Source organism: Hemiscyllium ocellatum, chromosome 18 (assembly GCF_020745735.1).
Source record: "Hemiscyllium ocellatum isolate sHemOce1 chromosome 18, sHemOce1.pat.X.cur, whole genome shotgun sequence".
Classification (NCBI taxonomy): Eukaryota; Metazoa; Chordata; class Chondrichthyes; order Orectolobiformes; family Hemiscylliidae; genus Hemiscyllium; species Hemiscyllium ocellatum.
In genome coordinates, this window is record NC_083418.1 from 40,845,608 (window position 1) to 40,866,925 (window position 21,318).

General features: G+C 41.3%; 1 protein-coding gene across 2 annotated transcripts in view; it reads left to right on the top strand.

The window, feature by feature from the left end:
• LOC132824197 (uncharacterized) overlaps positions 1-21,318 on the top strand; it is a 250,957-nt gene that overhangs the window by 71,944 nt on the left and 157,695 nt on the right. For both annotated transcript variants that reach the window (XM_060838491.1, XM_060838492.1), the window contains exon 3: positions 18,248-18,321. In XM_060838491.1, coding sequence (XP_060694474.1) covers positions 18,256-18,321 — 66 coding nt within the window. In that variant the 5' untranslated portion in view covers positions 18,248-18,255. The remainder of the gene's footprint in view (positions 1-18,247; positions 18,322-21,318) is intronic.

The window sequence follows — 21,318 nt, forward strand, 5'->3', positions numbered from 1 at the left end:
AGGTGCAAAACTTGACTTACTCTTGGGAAGTAAGGCAGGGCAGGTGACTGAGGTGTCAGTGGGGGAACACTTTGGGGCCAGCAACCATAATTCTATTCGTTTTAAAATAATGATGGAAAAGGATAGACCAGATCCAAAAGTTGAAGTTCTAAATTGGGGAAAGGCCAATTTTAATGGTATCAGGCAAGAACTTTCCAAAGCTGATTGAAGGCAGATGTTCGCAGGTAAAGGGACAGCTGGAAAATAGGAAGCCTTCAGAAATAGATAGCAAGAATCCAGAGAAAGCATGTTCCTGTCAGGGTGAAAGGGAAGGCTGGTAGGTATAGGGAATGCTGGATGACTAAAGAAATTGAGGGTTTGGTTCAGAAAAGGAAGGAAGCATATGTCAAGTATAGACAGGATAGATCGAATGAATCCTTAGAGTATAAAAGAAAGTAGGAGTATACTTAAGAGGGAAATCAGGAGGGCAAAACGAGGTTGTGAGATGGCTTTGGCAAATAGAATTAAGGAGAATCCCAAAGGTTTTTACAAATATATATTAAGGACAAAAAGGTAACTAGGGAGAGAATAGGGTCGAGTTGAAAATATGTTGTTGGAAAAGCGCAGCAGGTCAGGCAGCATCCAAGGAGCAGGAGAATTGATGTTTCAGGCATGAGCCCTTCTTCAGGAATGAGGAAAGTGTGCCAAGCAGGCTAAGATAAAAGGTAGGGAGGAGGGACTTGGGGGAGGGGCGTTGGAAATGCAATAGGTGGAAGGAGGTTAAGGTGAGGGTGATAGGCCGGAGTGGAGGTGGGGGTGGGGGCAGAGAGGTCAGGAAGAAGATTGCAGGTTAGGAAGGTGGTGCTGAGTTCGAGGGATTTGACTGAGACAAGGTGGGGGGAGGGGAAATGAGGAAACTGGAGAAATTGGAGTTCATCCCTTGTGGTTGCAGGGTTCCTATGTGGAAGATGAGGCGCTCTTCCTCCAGCCGTCGTGTTGCTATGGTCTGGCAATGGAGGAGTCCTGCATGTCCTTGGTGGAGGGGGAGGGGGAGTTGAAGTGTTGAGCCATGGGGTGGTTGGGTTGGTTGGTCCGGGTGTCCCAGAGGTGTTCTCTGAAACGTTCCGCAAGTAGGCGGCCTGTCTCCCCAATATAGAGGAGGCCACATTGGGTGCAGCGGACGTAATAGATGATGTGTGTGGAGGTGCAGGTGAATTTGTGGCGGATATGGAAGGATCCCTTGGGGTCTTGGAGGAAAGTAAGGCGGGAGGTGTGGTGCAAGTTTTGCATTTCTTGCGGTTACAGGGGAAGGTGCTGGGAGTGGATGTTGGGTTGGTAGGGGGTGTGGACCTGACGAGGGAGTCACGGAGGGAGTAGTCTTTTCGGAACACTGGGGAGGGTAGGGAAATATATCCCTGGTGGTGGGGTCCGTTTGGAGGTGGCGGAAATTATGACGGATGATACGATGTATATGGAGGTTGATTGGTTGGTAGGTGAGGACCAGTGAAGTTCTATCCTGGTGACGATTGGAGGGGCGGGGCTCATGGGCAGAGGAGCGGGAAGTGGAGGAGATACGGTGGAGAGCATCGTCGATCACGCTGGGGGGAAATTGCGGTCTTTGAAGAAGGAGGCCATCAGGGTTGTTCGGTATTGGAACTGGTCCTCCTGGGAGCAGATTTGGCGGAGAAGAAGGAATTGGGAATATGGGATGGCGTTTTTACAGGGGACAGGGTGGGAGGAGGTGTAGTCTAGGTAGTTGTGGGAATCGGTCGGTTTATAGCCAATGTCCATGTTGATTCGGTCGCCCAAAATAGAAATGGAGAGCTCTAGGAAGGGGAGGGAGGAGTCTGAGACAGTCCAGGTAAATTTGAGGTCAGGGTGGAAGGTGTTGGTAAAGTGGATGAACTGTTCAACCTCCTCGTGGGAGCACGAGGCAGCGCCGATACAGTCATCTATGTAGCGGAGGAAAAGATGGGGGGTGGTGCCATGGTAGCTGCGGAAGATGGACTGTTCCACATATCCTACGAAGAGGCAGGCATAGCTGGGACCCATGCTGGTGCCCATGGCTACTCCTTTGGTTTGGAGGAAGTGGGAGGATTGGAAAGAGAAGTTGTTCAGAATGAGGACCAGTTCAGTAAGTCGAGGAGGGTGTCAGTGGAAGGGTACTGGTTGGTACGGCGGGAAAGTAAGAAGCAGAGGGCTTTGAGTTCTTCGTGATGGGGGATGGAGGTGTACAGGGACTGGATGTACATGAAGATAAGGTGTTGGGGACCGGGGAAGTGAAAATCCTGGAGGAGGTGGAGGGTGTAAGTGGTGTCCCGAACATAGATGGGGAGTTCTTGGACTAAGGGGGACAGGATCGTGTCGAGGTATGCAGAAATGAGTTCGGTGGGGCAGGAGCAGGCTGAGACAATGGGTTGGCCGGGGCAGTCAGGATTGTGGATTTTGGGCAGGAGGTAGAAATGGGCGGTGGGGAGGTTGTGGGACTATGAGCTTGGAAGCGGTGGATGGGGGATCCCCTGAGAAGATGACGTTATGGATGGCCGGGGAGATGATTGGTTTGGTGGTGCGAGGTGGGATCAAGGTCAAGGGGGCAGTAGGAGGAGGCATTCCTGAAGAAGGGCTCATGCCCGAAACGTCGATTCTCCTGCTCCTTGGATGCTGCCTGACCTACTGCGCTTTTCCAGCAACACATTTTCAGCTCTGATCTCCAGCATCTGCAGTCCTCACTTTCTCCAAGAGAATAGGGCCCCTCAAAGACCTTACTGCTCCTCGGATGCTGCCTGAACTGCTGTGCTCTTCCAGCACTACTAATCCCCTCAAAGATCAGCAAGACAGCATTTGTGTGGAGCCACAGAAAATGGGGGAGATTCTAAATGAATATTTTGCATCAGTATTTACTGTGGAAAAGGATATAGAAGATATAGACTGTAGGGAGATAGATGGTGACATCTTGCAAAATGTCCAGATTGCAGAGGAGGAAGTGCCAAATGTCTTGAAATGGTTAAAAGTGAATAAATCCCCAGGATCTGATCAGGTGTACCAGAGAACTCTGTGGGAAACTAGAGAAGTGATTGCTGGGCCTCTTGAGATATTTGTATCATCAATAGTTACAGGTGAGGTGCCAGAAGACTGGAGGTTTCAAACGTGGTGCCACTGTTTAAGAAGGGCGGTAAGGACGAGCCAGGGAACTATAGACCGGTGAGCCTGACGTCGGTGATGGGCAAGATGTTGGAGGGAAACCTGAGGGACAGGATGTATATGTATTTGGAAAGGCAAGGACTGATTCGGGATAGTCAAAATGGCTTTGTGCGTGGGAAATCATGTCTCACAAACTTGATTGGGTTTTTTTGAAGAAATAACAAAGAAGATTGATGGGGGGAGAGCAGTAGATGTGATCTATATGGACTTTAGTAAGGCGTTTGACAAGGTTCCCCATGGGAGACTGATGAGAAAGGTTAGATCTCATGGAATACAGGGAGAACTAGCCATTTGGATACAGAACTGGCTCAAAGGTAGAAAACCAGAGGGTGGTGGTGGAGGGTTGTTTTTCAGACTGGAGGCCTGTGACCAGTGGAGTGCCACAAGGATCAGTGCTGGGTCATCTACTTTTTGTCATTTACATAAGTGACTTGGATGCGAGCATAAGAGGTACAGTTAGTAAGTTTGCAGATGACACCAAAATTGGAGGTGTAGTGGACAGCGAAGAGGGTTACCTCAGATTACAACAGGATTTGGACCAGATGGGCGAATGGGCTGAGGAGTGGCAGCTGGAGTTTAATTCAGATAAATGTGAGGTGCTGCATTTTGGGAAAGCAAATCTTAGCAGGACTTCTACACTTAATGGTAAGGTTCTGCGGAGTGTTGCTGAACAAAGAAACCTTGGTTTGCAGGTTCATAGCTCCTTGAAAGTGGAATCGCAGGTAGATAGACTAGTGAAGAAGGCGTTTGGTATGCTTTCCTTTATTGGTCAGAGTACCGAGTACAGAAGTTGGGAAGCCATGTAGCAGCTGTACAGGACATTTGTTAGGCCACTGTTGGAATATAGCGAGTAATTCTTATCTCCTTCTTATCGGAAAGATGTTGTGAAACTTGAAAGGGTTCAGAAAAGATCCACAAGGATGTTGCCAAGATTGGAGGATCTGAGCTACATGGAGAGGCTGAACAGGCTGGGGCTGTTTTCCCTGGTGCGTCGGAGGCTGAGAGGTGACCTTCTAGAATTTTACAAAATTATGAGAGGCGTGGATAAATAGACAAAGTCTTTTCCCTGGGGTCTGGGAGTCCAGAACTAGAGGGCATAGTTTTAGGATGAGAGGGAAAAGATATAAAAGAGACCTAAGGGGCAACCTTTTCACGCAGAGGATGGTAAGTGTATGGAATGAGCTGCCAGAGGAACTGGTGGAGGCTGGTACAATTGCAACATTTAAGAGGCATCTGGATGGGTATATGTATCGGAAGGGTTTGGAGGGATATGGGCCGGTTGCTGGCAGGTGGGACTAGATTTGGTTGGGATGTCTGGTCAGCATGGACGAGTTGGACCAAAGGGTCTGTTTCCATGCTGTTCATCTCTGACTCTATAATGGTGAGCATGAAAATAACAGATTGCTTTAAAATGAAATCATCTGGCTCAGAACACACCATGAATGAATTTTTCAAAATAAGGCCAGTTGAATTTAGAATTATGTTCGCTGACATACACATTACTATGAAATGGCTGGTATACTCAGCTTTGTGACTGAAAGCTTTGTATCTATTGGACATGGTCAAATAATAAACAATAATAATACTTTATTTTTCTTTTGTAATTCACTTCTGTTTAGAGTCCTAGAATAATAAAGGTCTGCAGAATAATAAAAGGCCAGTCCGCCTATATAGTCTGTGTCAGTCAAAAACATCCTAACTTTTTAAATCCCATTTTCCAGCACTTGGCAGATAGCCATGGATGCCTTGGCATTGCAAATGCACATCAGAATACTACTTAAATGTTTTGAGGGTTTCTGCCTCTACTATCGTGACAGACAATGAGTTTCAGATTCCCACTACTCTGAGTAAAAAATGCTTTTCTCAATGTCCTCTGCATCTCTTATCCATTAGCTTAAATCTATGCCCCCTGTTCATTGGTACTCCACCAAGGGGAAAAATTCCTTTCTGTCTACCCTGTATGTGCCCCTCATAATTTTATACATCTCAGACATGACCAAACTCAATCTCCTCTGCACTCGGGAAAACAGTTCCAGTCTATCCATCGTCTCTTCATCACCAAAATTCTCCCATCCAGGCATAATTATAATAAATCTCCTCTGCACCTTCTCCAGTGCAATCATATCCCTGCTATATTGTGGATTCCAGAATTGCATGATACTCTAGCTATGGCCTACCCAATGTTTTGTTCATTTCCAGCATAACCTACCTGCACATAAAACCCTATGCCTCAGCTAATACTTTACACACCTGTCCCACTGCCTTAAGATACTTGTGTACGTGCACACCAAGATCCTTCTGATTGTACTGCTTCCCAGGATGCAACCATGCATCATATATTCACTAGTCTTGTTTGTCCTGTGCAAATGCATTACCTGACATCTTAAAAAGTTTACTTATCTCTCATATTAGAGCAACTTAATAAAGAGTAAAAAGACATCAAAGCAGGCAGTTTCAGAGTGCAAGTGAACAATTATTTACAAAAGTGCAAGCTTATTGACTGTAGTGTTACTTGTGCCATTAATTTACCCTCTGTATAGTAATCCTGTAATATGTTGGGTCAACAGAAATGTGAAAAAAGATGTGAAGCATGCCCTATTGAAAGGCGAAATAGTTAGATGGTAATGTAATTATTAGGTCACTAGCTCACCTTAATTGTTTTCTGTTCTTTCTGAGGGGATATGTGTGTTTAAGTATTCTAACTCAAAAGGAGATTCTAACTCAACAGGAGATGTTCTGGATCTAAATTAGATTACTTAGTGTGGAAACAGGCCCTTCGGCGCAACAAGTCCCCACACCGACCCTCCGAAGGGCAACCCACCCAGACCCATTCCCCTACACCTAACACAAAGTGCAATTTAGAATGGGCAATTCACCTAACCAGAGCACACGGAGGAAACCCACGCAGACATTGGGAGAATGTGCAAATTCCATACAGACAATTGCTTAAGGCGGGAATTGAACCTCAGTCTCTGGCGCTATGAGGCAGCAGTGCTAACCACTGTGCCACCGGGCCACCCACAGAGAAAGGCAACAGATGAAATAATTGACCATTTGTCAGTAAAACAAAGTACTGTTGACCACAGGGTCATGCCATGTAAATATCATGCAATTGATTAGGCAACATAAAGGCTGATTGCTAAAGAAAATTGCTGATATAAGCAGACATGAGCAGGCTAGCCTGGGGCCAACATTTATTAAAATCAAGAGATAAACCTCTGATTAGAGAAAACAAACAGATGTTCTAATGGTAAAAGGTCAACTGACCATGATGGACATTGCGTATTCATTATGTTTATAAAAAAAAACTGAAACTACTGGGGAAATTCAGCATTTCTGGCAGCATATATGAGAAAAAAGTAGAGTTAACACTTCAAGTCTGGTGACTCTTCATCATTTCTGTCAGATACTACCAGATGTGCTGAGCCTCTCCAATAATTTCTGTGTTGTTTTATTACGCACATGTTTGATTTCTACTGTTCCATCAACTTGTCTACTTTAAAATTGCTGCTACTTAAGTGTTTAATACTTTGAATGCTGTTTATATCTCACCTCCAGTTATTTATACATTGCGTGTAAGGTTTGTCGATTTGGCTCTGTAAATAATAATTCAGTGAAGCAGCAGTGAAGCTTTTCCCTCTTTTGACCATCACCAGATTACAGTTGAAATAGTTTTTGCATCAATTAGCTAATTTGAAAGTGAGATTTACATATCTGAACAACTTTCTTGAAAGTTTGACAATATGCAAGACCTAATGCTATCTTTTAATATGGCTGAAGGAACACCTAAGATTTAATGGAATGTGGGAACAAGTGATGATCAAGGTTTGTGCGAAGATTTGTAGCTCGGGTGCTCGTTGTTGTGGTTCTGTTCACCGAGCTGGAAGTTTTTGTTGCAAACGTTTCGTCCCCTGGCTAGGCGACATCATCAGTGCTTTGGAGCCTCCTGCGAAGCGCTTCTTTGATGTTTCTTCCGGTATTTATAGTGGTCTGTCCTTGCCGCTTCCGGGTGTCAGTTTCAGCTGTCCGCTGTAGTGGTTGGTATATTGGGTCCAGGTCGATGTGTTTGTTGATGGAGTTTGTGGATGAATGCCATGCCTCTAGGAATTCCCTGGCTGTTCTCTGTCTGGCTTGCCCTATGATAGTAGTGTTTTCCCAGTCGAATTCATGTTGCAACATGAATTCGACTGGGAAAACACTACTATCATAGGGCAAGCCAGACAGAGAACAGCCAGGGAATTCCTAGAGGCATGGCATTCATCCACAAACTCCATCAACAAACACATCGACCTGGACCCAATATACCAACCACTACAGCGGACAGCTGAAACTGACACCCGGAAGCGGCAAGGACAGACCACTATAAATACCGGAAGAAACATCAAAGAAGCGCTTCGCAGGAGGCTCCAAAGCACTGATGATGTCGCCTAGCCAGAGGACGAAACGTTTGCAACAAAAACTTCCAGCTCGGCGAACAGAACCACAACAAGTGATGATGATATTAGGTTAGCATTTAATGAGTGTTAATTGGTTATATAAATATGGGGAGCTAATAATTAGTGGTGTGTGTTTTATGGAATGTGGTTAACTGAAATAAAGTTGTTAGTAAAGATGTGGCCTTGAACTTTATTTAAATACAGTCGTCTTCTTGTGTATAATAGTGGTAACAATAGACGTTTGAATCAAAATGTAAAATTTCAGTTTATGATTACTCACCCGGTTTTCTGAAGATGAGCATTATGATCAATTAAAGCATGAATTTGCAATGTAGATCCTGATTATTTCTTTGAAAAGAGGAAGCAAGTTATCACAGGCTTGTTATGACACTGAAGGAGGCCATTCAGCCTATCTTGTCTGCAGTGGCTTTTCAAATGAACCTGATTGCTTAGTGCCAATCTCCTGCTTTATTCCCACAAGGTAGTAAGATATAGGAATAGAATTAGGCCACTTGGCCCATTCTGTCTGCTCTGCCATTCAGTCATGGCTGATATGTTTCTCAAAGCCATTCTCCTGCCTTTTCCTATAATCTTTGATCCCCTTAACAATTAAGGTTCTTTCTTTCTGTCTTAAATACGGTAAATGACTTGGCCTCCACAGCCCTCTGCAGAAATAAGTTCCACATATTTACCACCCTCCGGCTGAAGAAATTCTTCCTAATCTCAGTTCTAAAGGGTCATCCCTTCACTATATGGCTGTGCCCTTCGATCTTAATGGATACATTTTCTGCGTATCCACTTTATCCAGGAATGGCAGTACTCTGCAAGTTTCGATTTGATCCCCTCCCCTTTTTCCCCTCTCTCCCTCTCCTCTTTCTTCTTTCTTCTCTCTCTCTTTCCCTTTCTCTCTCCCTTTGTTTATGTTCTAGCTTCATTTTTCTCAATTGTAATCTAAGGTTTTCTACGTCTACTGCACTACATCTGACACACCTTAGTGTTTGACTGACTCCCATAACATTTCAACTTTACTTTTGTCCTTCATTAAACCCAAATCTAACTTATTTGCTAATTCTAAAAGTATGGCCTTTTTCTTTCCTTCTAAACTTTCTTTGTAACTTTGAGAATCATCTTAAAATCCCAGAACCTCTTTTTAGCAATTTTAAGAGCCATTTCTCTCACTTTTAATTTACTCAACCACAAGTCACCGAAAGTAAACAAATTGCCTCAACTATGTTTTATTTAAAGATCTAGGACACTAATATGCAAGTGTTTAAATCCTTTGGAAATTTTTGTACCCCCAAATCTATTGAAATCTGTCTCAACCAGTTCAAATTCCAGATGAGCCCCCAAATTGTTGCAACATGGGGTAAACTCTCCTGCTTGATTTAAAACCAGCAACATAGAAAAGATTTATCCCCGTGCAGTAATCTGAAAATTCAATAGGCCAAGAATGAGGAAAAGTAAAAATTCGCAACTTTATTTCTTAAAATATAACATAGAATAATTAACAGTTATTTACAACTCTTTCCGCTAACCTATCTTTTACCTTCCTTTCGAAACTACTAGTCTGATAAAATTCCCCCAATTACGATTTACAAAACAAAATCTGTTATCTCAAATCCAGGCAGCTTTCGGCTCTTCTCTGTATTTCAGTCTTCTTTTCTTCTTGGGGATTCTGCTTCACAGGTTACTGATCAACAAAGGTACCCTTTAAGAAAACTATATTTTTCAGGCAGTCTTTTTATGTGCTGGTGGCTTGCTAGTTCTCCGCTCAACTGTTCAATTTTCCCTGGTCTTATATCCCCAAAGCATCAGATTGTGTCATTGGCTTTTAAGATTGTCAATATACTTAATTCAAACTAGATTGGAGTTGGGTATTTTTGGGGGTTTAATTTAAACTGATTGGCCTAATTCGAATCTGTTTTGTCGTTTCCAGGCAACCAGCTAATTGAGTTGTTTGACCAAATGTTACTTTTTTTTTCAGAACATTTGGTTCTGTCAGGTGGTGCTGTTGCTTTTAACTTTCTAAAAGGTACAGTACACCCACACATCTTCATAACAATTAGCATGGATATAGTGTCTAATGACAATACCCTTGTTAAGGTCAACAATGGATAAAACACAAATAAAACTGGATATGGAAAATGACAAAGCTATTGTATTTGGAAAACCTGAGAGTTTGCAATTTACATAAAAAGGACACTAGTCCTTCAGTCCTTTGTATTCCTTAAATAGAACATAATTTCTTTAATTTCTGTAGTGGAGAGATTATGTTGGGGTTGAAAATTTAGAAAACAAAATGTCAGTTATGTTAAAATTACATTGGCAATTTACTTATCCATCCACTAAAAGGTTAAAACTGTTGTTAAACGATATATAAATATGGGTTTCGGAATTCGATAAGCTCGTAGATAAGTGATAGATTTGAGGTTTGTCAAAGAAACTTGAAGGACACTACCAAGTAAGTCTGCCCTTAGCAAGTGATTTCATTGAGGACATGGATGTAAAGGTATGGGACAAAAGGGAATAAAGATAATTTTACGTTGTGTAATTTTGGCAACCAGATTTTGGCAATCACTAAAAATACATAGTAAAGGGAAGAAAATAATTATAGATAACGTGATGGAAAAGAAGTAGGAACTGGACTTAGACAATGGACAGTATTTCTCACTGGTAATGAGGGGAGCTTGCTAAAGAGGAATTCAGACAAATGGATGTGAATATGAGCATAAAAGTCATATATATGGTAGCAGAAAGCCCTTTCAGCAATCGGGATATGTGAAAGGAATGATGCACAAATTGAATGGTTCTTAAAATTTTGACAGATCAACCTAACTGTAAATTATCATCTGCATAAAAAAATCATTGCAGATGGTGGGACGATATAGACCATATCATTCATTTTTGACTGGGATCCTAAAGTTTCATTAGTAATAAGTGATCACCTCCCAGCTTGGGCAGCCTGTACAATTAATTCTACTTTTTCAAAATATTTGAATTTACTGTGGCCAGACAGAAAGTCTTTCAATACAACTGAAGACTCAGAAATATTTCAGCAGGTCATCGGAACGTGAGGCAGTTGGACCTGAGTTTCAGTCAGGGAGATGTGCCTCATTATAAAAGGAAACATGAGGCATAAGTAATGAAGAGGCCCAGAGAAGATTATTGACAACGTTTTTTTTGACAAAGGTCTTGAGTTAAAATCAGGCCCTGCCAAACTTTACTAGTATTAGAAGGGGCAGCTTTTAGGCTTTTTTAATGATGCATTTGGATGATTTTCTATGGGATAGAAATAGTGAGTTTGAAAACATAATCACAGATGGGCTAAAAGCAGAATTCAAAATTGAAAGTCAGCCTTCTGGGCTTTCTAAGTACATTGGACTGGAAATCAGGCAGAATGGATCAAATATCACTTTGCATCAGTAATGGTATTAATAACATTCTATCCCAAATGCTTTAATCATAGTAGGGCTTCACAAAAAGATGCAACAAGTTCCAAAACTGAAATGGAGGAACTAGGAAGTCTAATTGGACAGCTAAATTGGCTGGGCACCCAAATAAGGCCAGATGCTAGTTTTGAAGAATTAGAGTTGAAAACTACTACTACACCTTCTGAATCCTATGCTCTTATTTTCTCTGTCCTGAAGAGTGCAAGACAAAAAGTTTCAACAATGTCTCCCTTTACAGCAATTCGATTAAGGTTTCCATCTCTGAAGTTTTAACACTTGAAAACAGCAAGTCTCTAAATGCTTTGTGTTGTATCTATAATTACTTCTTTATTACTTGCTGAACTCTCCCTCTCTCTACCCTTTGCTATTACAGCCAGATGCCACTGACCAATTTTAAATAAATCAGATCCTCAAAAATACTGAGTTCTTTTAAAAATGAATACAAACCTGGAAAGCAATGGAATGTTTTGTTTAAGGACTTAATAATTTAATCGTTTGAGTGATAAAACTTGTTTTAATTTGTGTCTGAATACTGTATAATAACAAATGTTCATGAAAGTTTAAATGTGAATTTCTTTGTTACTCTACCATTTTGATAATGCTTCTGACAACTGTAAATGAGCACTGCATCATTATAATAGGAACACCTTCTGGTGTTTTTGCAGGACTGCCTGGTATCCATCCACTAAAAGGTTAAAACTGTTGTTAAACGATATATAAATATGGCTTTCGGAATTCGATAAGCTCGTAGATAAGTGATAGGTTTGAGGTTTGTCAAAGAAACTTGAAGGACGCTACCACTGGTATCAGTGTTATTTGTAACAACTTAGGAAGTGGGTGAGGTGACAATGTGAGGTACAAGTTATTATTATACTGTCATCCATTTTAATGCAACAGTTGAGAATTCATTTTATTCTTTCTGCCCAAATTTTTTTTCTTTCAGTATTTGAAAACCAAATTACAGATTTGTGTAGTTCATGCCTCTCAAGTTGTCTCATGTGCGAATCTGCCCATAACTGTCATTCATAGTGTAACTGGTAGAAGACAAGAACTAGATTAGCCGATCAAACTTGTTCCACCACTCAATAAATCAACATGACTGAACTATACCTCAGTCTCATTAATTCTGTTTTGCTGCATTTTCTTTTATTCAATTAGCCAACAAAAATATAATTATTTCTCTCCAAAAATATTAATCATTCCTGAATCCCTGGTCTTTCTGGGGAGCTTTCCAATAATTAATGCACAAATATTTCTTATTTCTGGCCTAAATGGTCAAGTTCTAATATTAACGTTATGGCCTGCATCTTGTGGTTTGTGATTGAAGTGGAGGCATATGTCACTGACTTCTTCTTTAAAGTATGATTCTCGGCTGCAGGGGGTAGCTTGCCCTGCATGGATCCAACAGCAAAGTAAATTCAGCCTTAGAGTTGTGACTGCCTCCGTCTGAGCAGTCTGATTGGTGTTTGTTATGGTGAGATATGTGACAAAATCACTTGAAAAGACTAAGTTCAATCTCAACAATGGGAGCATCATTTAACTAAGTTCCAAGTGTCAAGGTGAAACTCTCACGAGGGGAGCAGTGAGTTGCCTATTAAAGGGGATTATTGCTTGTTAACAACTTCATTAACTGTAAATCTCACCTAACAAGCAGCTCCCCATCCATCTACCAACCATGAGCAAATGAGAATTCCTGACATAGAAGTTTTAGCGGGTGCCTGGTGATAGCTGAAATACTGTGCACAGTTTTGGGCCCCTTACCTAAGGAGAGATGTTCTGGCATTGGAGGCAGTCCGGAGAAGGTTCACAAGGTTGATCCCTGGTATGGAGAGACTCATAATGAAGGAGATGTAAATATTCATGACGGGTGGAGAAGGTTTCTACAACTGTGAAGCTTTGAAATTATTTAAATCTCCAGTCCTTTGAAAAGGAGTGAAGGCTAGAAGATTGGCTATTTCCCAAAGCAACTGGGACAACGTCCCAGAAAACCCAACTCGAGTCACTGTGGCCATCTCTTTGAACTCTGTCTGGATGCAGTGAGCCTAATGCATTTCAAGCTCTTCCTTCAAATTCTTTCTTCCATGTATTCAGTTAGAAATCTGAATGGGATCATTCGATGAGAAAATCCATGCTCCCAACCATGCTTTTCACAATCCGAAACTAATCTGTGTGAAAACCTGACATGTAAAGCATGGCAAATAGCTGTTGACTTGGTTTATCAGCACCCATTTCAGCTCCTGGAATGGATGTGCCAGTCATCAATCTATTCTCTTGTTTGAGTGTTTAGCTTTCACATTTTTAAGGAGAAAGGCTGGAGGCATAGAGGGGAGTTGAGAAAAACATTTTCACCCAGAGGGTGATGTAAGTCTAGAATGCACTGCTGGGAGAGTAATAGAGATTGGTAACCTCACAATCTTTAAAAAGTGCTTGGGTAAGCACTTAGTGGCATAATATTCAAGGCTATGTGGGCCTTTTCAGTGGCCATGAAAGCCATCACCTCAATTTCTATGTTTTGGATCTTTCCAAAGAGCAGCCAGAGACTTTTGCAAAAATGTCATTGTATGCCATCCATCACAGCATTTGGAAGATCACAGTGGCTATCTACACTTGTTGAGTTACAGGAATACTTGTGGCTTTGACAAGAAAGTAGAATTCCCAGTGGTGCACGGTGTTAATGATTGCATGCTTTGGCTCTGCAAAACCCTGTTTTTAAATTAATTCATGGGATGGGGGTATCATTAGGTAGGCCAGCATTATTTGCCCATCCCTAGTTGACCTGGACGAGGTATTGGTGAACTGTTGCAGTTTTTGGAGTCGGAACACCCACAATGCTGTTTGGAAGCGAATTCCAGAACTTTGATCCAGCAATAATGGAGGAAGGGGAATGTATTTTCAACTCAGAATGTCATGTGGCTTGGAGAAGAACTTGAAGTGGTGGTTTTCCCATGCATTTGCTATCCTTGTGCCTCTCAGTAGTGGATGTTGAGTTTAGAAGGTGTTGCCAGAGGAGCCTTGATATATTATTGAAGTACAGCTGGTAGATGGTTCATGCTGTGTATGAAGGTTATGAATATTAAAGATAATTGATAGGTTACAAAACAGCAGGCTTATTTGTCCTGAATGATATCAAGATTCTTGAGTGTTGTTGAAGCTATGCTCCTCCCCAAGCTCGTGGAGAGAATTCATTCAAATTTCTAACTTGTGCCTTGTTGGTGCTGGAGAGTTACTGGGAAGATGGGACATAAGTTACTCATCATAGAATTCCTAACCTCTGATCAGCTGTTGTAGCCAATGTGTTTGTATGGCTGATCTAGTTCAGTTTCTGGTCTGTGCCAACAATACTGTCTTGTTGAAAAAGGTCATTGCCTGGTGCTTGTGTGGCCTGAATGTTACTTGCCACTTATCAGCTTAAACCTGGATTTTGTCTAGCCCCTATCGCATATATATATGAGAAGTACCTGAAAAGTTGTGAATGATATTGAATATTGTGCAAATATCACTAAAAATCCTCATTTCTGACCTAATGATGGAAGGAAAGTCATTGATGCAGCTGAAAATGGTTGAGCCTTTGACATTACCTGAGGAACTCCTGCAGTAAACTTCCATCCCATCTCCAACTTGCTTTCATTTGAAAATCCTTAAATGTCTTGTCGTCTCCTAAATCCATTCCCATTTTTCGTGGAGCTCCCTTTGAATTCCTTGATGTGGAGATGCTGATGTTGGACTGAGGTGAACAAAGTCGGAAATCACATGACACCAAGTTATCGTCCAATGTGTTTATTTAAAATCGCAAGCCTTTAGAGCATTGCTCATTCGTCAGGTGAAGTTACCTGACGAAGGAGCAACACTCTGAAAGCTTGTGATTTGAAATAAACCTATTGGACTATAACCTGGTGTCATGTGACTTTGAACACCTTGAATTAGATCCCTCCACTCTTATAATACTATACAGCTCTGATATCCTGTCCAACTGTGATAATGGTAAACTTTGACTCATACTTCTCAACTTGTCTTTAGCCTTTGACATGGCTAATCATACCCTCCAATGGTTCTCCACTTCCATCGAATAAAATGGGTCTGCAGTACCTGGTTCCTTGCTTATCTTTTTAAGAATAATGAGAGAATCAATTACAATGGACACTCTTCCTCCTTCAAACTCTTGCCTCTGTTATACCCTAAGGATCTATCCTTTTTCCTCTACTATTTCACACCTATATGCTGCCACTCAGTTACATCGTGTAAAGGCTTATTGTAAGCTGGTGATACCCAGCTCTATCTCACCATCACCATTCCTAACGTCTCCACTGTCCTAAACTTTTCAGATTGTTTATCAGTCAACCAGGAAAGGATAAGCAGAGCTTTTCTCTATTGGAGGAAATCTCCTTTTCATTTCAAAGTTCCCAGTGATGGCACTGACAGTCTGTGGAATTTTCACTCGAAGGCCAAGCAACTAGTCAGATGGAGTCATCTGACAGCTAGTCAATTTTTAACTGCAGGCTGAGAGTCCCAGTCAAAAATGCAGTGGAGCTGGACATGGAGTTGCCTGCCCACTTTTGTTTCATAGGATGAAATGTCATGGTGCCAAATTTAAATAGAGCTGTCATTGGCCCTTCGGATCTCACCGGCTGTGCTTTTCCAGCATGCTTCTCAGATGCTGCCTGACTGGCTGTGCTTTTCCAGCACCACACTCTGAACTCTGATCTGCTGTCCTCACTTTCTCCTTCTCACTGTTTAACTTCTCTGTATAAAAATTGATCTCATCACAGTCATTTACTGTCTGTTGATATTGACCTTCCTTGTTGTCTGGCCACCTCTCTTCTTCCCTTCCTTGGTCAGTCCCATTTCCCTTTCAGCAACCACCTGATCGCGATGTATCAATGCCTCCTTTCTCCTGTTTCAACAAAGCTGTGTGAAAGTGAGGACTGCAGATGCTGGAAATCAGAGTCTAGAATAGAGTGGTGCTGGAAAAGCACAGCAGGTCGGACAGTATCTGAGGACCAGGAAAACTGACGTTTCAGGCAAAAGCCCTTCATCAGGAATCAACAAAGCTGTCCCTATAAGAAACACAACTCTTTCACAGTATAAATCCACTTTTAAAAAGACTTCCTTACCTGTTGCATGCTACCTTTAACCAAGCACATATTTCCCACTTGCTGCGTACTTTATTCCAAAGGTAGAAGTAAACCTGGTGGTTTGTTTTAATAATAAGCGTACATGACATGCTAGTATGTTACAAAATAAATTCCTGCTGCTTGCCAGCAGGAAGCGCAATCAGTCCTCAATCTATCCCCAACTTAATAATCAGTTTTCATCCGCCATTGCACATCTAACATTTTTGCTTTTCACTCAATTTAGTGTCCCTGCCTTGTTTTCATCTCTCATGTATCCATTGTTTATGGTCCCTGCTCTAAATTCTCTTTCCCCGTGACTGATTCCATTCTCCTTCCAAGCATGAGATGAAGGCATCTGCTCATACTGTTGAGGTTGCATTTAAGCCTGACATGAACTTCTGGAGTAGAGCGGTGCTGGAAAAGCACAGGAGTTCAGGCAGCATCCGAGGATCAGGAAAATCGATGTTTCGGGCAAAAGCCCTTCATCAGGAATACAGGCAGAGTGCCTGAAGGGTGGTGAGATAAATGAGAGGAGGGTGAGGGAGGGGAGAAAGTAGCATAGAGTCAGGGCAGAGGAAATGATCTGGGAGTTGCAGTGGGAGAGGGACTCCTTGAGATTCTTGTAGAGAGAGGAGGAAAACTTCTTCAAGGCAGGCTCATTAGTAAGACCACCTATTTGCAACTCCATAAGTTTAGCTAACTTTGGCCTGCCTCAATACATCTATTTCTGAAATCCTCATTCCTTCCTTCATTATCTCTTGAATTGAATATTCCAGTGCACCTAATTGGTCTCCCACATTCTATCCTCTGTAAATTTGAAGTCAGCCAAAACTCAGCTGCTTGTGTCACAGCTCACACCAAGTACCATTCCCCTATCACCTCTGTTCTCATTGAACTTTGGTCAAACAATATCATGATTTTAAAATTCTTATTCTTAATTATAAATCCTTCTTCCTGGCTTTGTAATTTTCTCTGTCCTCTCAAATGTCTGAGACATCTGTGTTTGTTTGACTGTCTCAAGTTTTAATTGCTCCGCATTTGTAACCGTGGCTTCAGTTGCCTAGGCCTTGAGTTCTGGGATACCTTCCTTACACTCCTCTGTCTCTCTGCCTTATTTTCTGGAGTAACAAAAGTTAAAGATTCTATAGAGAAAAATAAATCCCCAATTTGCCTGTCTCTTAGACCAAGGTTGACAGAAAGCGTGGAACAATTGCTGTACTTGTTAACAGGTGCTAACTGCAAGTAAAAAAATTATAAAATATTGGCATGTAGTTTTATTAGTTAAAACTCTAATCCCCTAAATTCCCTGTGCATGCACATGGACATACTTGCGCATAAGCATGCACAAAAAAGACATGGGTGTAATGGATAGACAGATAATTGGGAAAGTAAGTCAGTGGTCTCTGTTTCCAGCTTCTGCAGTGATGGTTCTTGTGCTTCTCAGTATTCCTTCTTCAAATACTTTCAGTAGTTTACAGGAGGCTGGTTCACTGATAAATAGTCTTTGATTTAATAATTAAAAGCCACAATTGCCCTACTGAGACAAAAGATCATCTGGCCATTTAAATGGTCAGTTAACAGTTTCCAGATGTTCCTCCCAGATGGTGCAGTGGTCCCACTTCAAACCAGTTAACATCCTAAATGCCACTGCATGGGGCAAGCTGGTCAAGCATGAACAAACTTGTGCCCTTGATTTTATGCCAATGGCAGGTTCACAACTCCCAGTATAAAATTCAGCCCATGATGTGCAAGCAATATAGAGTATGTCATCAAAAATGAAGTGAGTTACACAGACAAAGTGCTTATAAAGGATGATACTAATAAGAAGGCTCTAGTGTTCTCAAAATCTGGATCAACTTCTTTTTCATGATTATGCTAAAAATGAGAGGTTTGATCTCAATTTAATGTATGAAATCAGTATGTGGCTCAATCTAGGAGGCATTTTCATGTTGGAGTGCATCTTGGTAGTTCATTTTAAAAAATTCCTCTGCTCAATTTTACAGTTTTGCAAATTTGCTAAGAGTTATTCTAATATATAAATATGTGTTAATGATTTTCATTTCTTTTTCAGCTTTTGACATGAAGAAAGATCTGGAGACATTAATTGCAGAAGAAAGGGCAGAAATAATTTCTAACTATAACAAGGTACAGTAAAATAGAACAAAATAACAAACCATGGTGTTTGTGACAATTTAAATTGCGACTAGAAACTGAAGGGATGTTTATATTTTTCATCTTAACATTTTGCGATTTACACTCCTCCTTCCTATTACCATATTTTTAAATAGATGGGGATGATTTTCAAGTGATTCGTGTAAACAGTGGGTAGAAAGTTGATCTTTTTTTGGTTTATCCCTTGTTATAATATGAAAAAAGTGATAGATACCTTTCTGATCTGGAAGGGCAAAACTTGATTTGAAAAACGTTTTCAGGAGGTGTAATAATGTCGGGAGTGAATGGATGTAGAACTTTAGAGAAAGAGGTCACACCTCATCAGGTTTTAGTCCAACAGATTTATTTGAAATCACAAGCTTTTGGAGTGCTGTTCCTTTGTCAGGTGAAATGATGAAGGAGCAGTACTTCTTAAGCTTGTGATTTCAACTAAACCTGTTGGACTATAACCTAATGTTGTGTGACTTCTGGCTTTGTCCATCCCAGTCCAATATCAGCATATCCACATCAGAACTTTAGAGTAGCAGCCAACATTTTTGCAAAACCAACAATTGTAAATCCATTAAATATGGCAACTTTTTAGACAAAAGCAACCTCTTTGTCACCATTAAAAATTTATGCTAAACCTGTACATATCTTTAATTTAATTGCAATTGACAATTGTGCTTGTATTAGCTGAAAATAGCCTTTACCCAAATGTTATTGTTGATGTTTGGTGACTAGGAGCCAGAATTGGTAGTATTAATATAGCTGAGTGACTAAAATAGCAGTGCATGTTGCAGATACTTCATTTAATCCTGACTAGGCTAAGTCTGTGAAGCTCCTTCAGTTTTTGGTCGAGGGTTTGTTCATTTAGGTTGAAGTCCACTGGAAAGACAGCTTAGGAAAAACCTCAAATGTGTGCCATTTTTGTCTCTGTTTTTAAGGACAGATTGTGTAGTAGAAACTTGAAAATAGTACCATCCAGCATAAATAATTTTCATGCTAATGTCACATGACATGCAGTCCTCTAAATTAAAGATTATATTTGTTTCTCATTCGCTTTTATTAGATTCACGTTTGACAGTATTCTGTTCCCATTCCCCTTGAATAGGGAAGACAGATAAAATTAATTTGTTTCCGTAATATTATGTGAACTCAGTGGCAATTTTCCAACAAACCAAGAACAATAACAGATGTATGTGAATATTTCTGTCAATTTCTGTTCCATGACCAAATACCGTCATATATTTCACCAATGACCTTCACTCCATCATAAGGTCAGAAGTGGGGATGTTTACAGATGACTGTAGAATGTTCAGCACCATTCGCACCTCTTCAGATATTGAAGCAGTCCATGTCCAAACAGAGCAAGATCTGGACAATATCCCAGTAAGGGCTAACAGTGACAAGCAACACTCATGCTACACAAGTGCCAAGCAATGACCATCTCCAACAAGAGAGAATCAAACCATCAGCCGTTGACTTTCAATGGCATTACCATTGCTGAATCACCTACTATGAAAATCTTGGAAAATGCCATTAACCGGAAACAAACCGAACTAGCCATGTAAACATTGTGGATACAAAAGCAGGAATCCCATAGCAGGTAATTCACCTCCTGACTGGCTAAGGCCTTTCCTCCATCTTCAAGGCATAAGACAGATGTGTGAAGGAATGCAGAACAAACTCGGTTATGCGAACATCAATTATCCGAATTTCGGATTATCTGAACAAGATCTCCAGATCCTGTAAAAATGTTATTAAGTTTAAATAAAAACACAGTGAGAGCAGGCAGCCTAGGGTGGTGACAGGAGCAGGAGCAGGAACAGGGTCTCCACGGGACTCTGTTCCTGTTGTTGCAGCCGCCACAGGACTCTGTGGCTCAGTGGTTACCACTGTTGCCTCACAGCACCAGGAACCTGGGTTCAATTCCAACCTTGGGTGACTGTCTCTGTGGTGTTTGCACATTCTCCCTGTGTCTGCGTGGGTTTCCTCTGGGTGCTCTGTTTCCTCCCACAATCCAAAGATGTGCAGGTTAGGTGAATTGGCCATGCTACATTGCCCATAGTGTTAGATGCATTAGTCAGGGGTAAATGTAGGGGAATGGATCTGAGTGGGTTACTCTTCGGAGGGTTGGTGTGGACTTGTTGGGCCGAAGGGCCTGTTTCCATACTGTCGGGAATCTAATCCAATCTATTGCCGCCGCCACGGGAATTCTGTTCCTGCTATTGCTGCCACTGCAACACCCTGTTCCTGTTATTGCCACACCACGGGACCTTTTTCCTAGGTTCTTCAGCATCTTTCATCTAACATTTGGAAAGACAAGGGGACAGATGTACAGGAACACCGCCACTTGCAAGTTCCCCTCCATGCCACTCATCATCCTGACTTGGAAATACATTATCTTTCCTCTAATATCACTGGGTCAAAGTCCTGAAATATCCTGTCCAATGGTATTGTGGGTCTGCAGATGAACTGCAGTCGTTCAAGAAGGCAGCTCACCACCTTCTCAAAAACAACTGAGGATTGGAAATAAATGCTGGCCCAGCCAGTAATAACCATACCCCATGAAATAATTTTAAAACAATCTCTGAACCTGTTCATGATCAACTAGCATTACTGCTTTTTAAACAAATTCCTTTGTAACTGTCCAAAATTACTTGCTAATATCTCTTAATTTAAAAATTTAAAGAACTTGGATGAAAAGCCAAGGCAAAGCAGCCCATTTGATTAGCACTCTAACCCACTATATAGAATACTCACTCCTTTCACCATTAGAGCACAGTGATAACGGTTAGTACCATTTACAAGATGCACTGCAACATTTCACCAGCCTAACACCTTTCATACTTGCAACCTGTAACACCTGGAATAAGGGAAACAAACACATGGGAGCACTACTATCTGCAAATTCCCAAGCAAATCAATAACATTTCTGACTTGAATTTATTCCTGAATCAAAATCTTGGCATTCAGTCCCAACCAGCA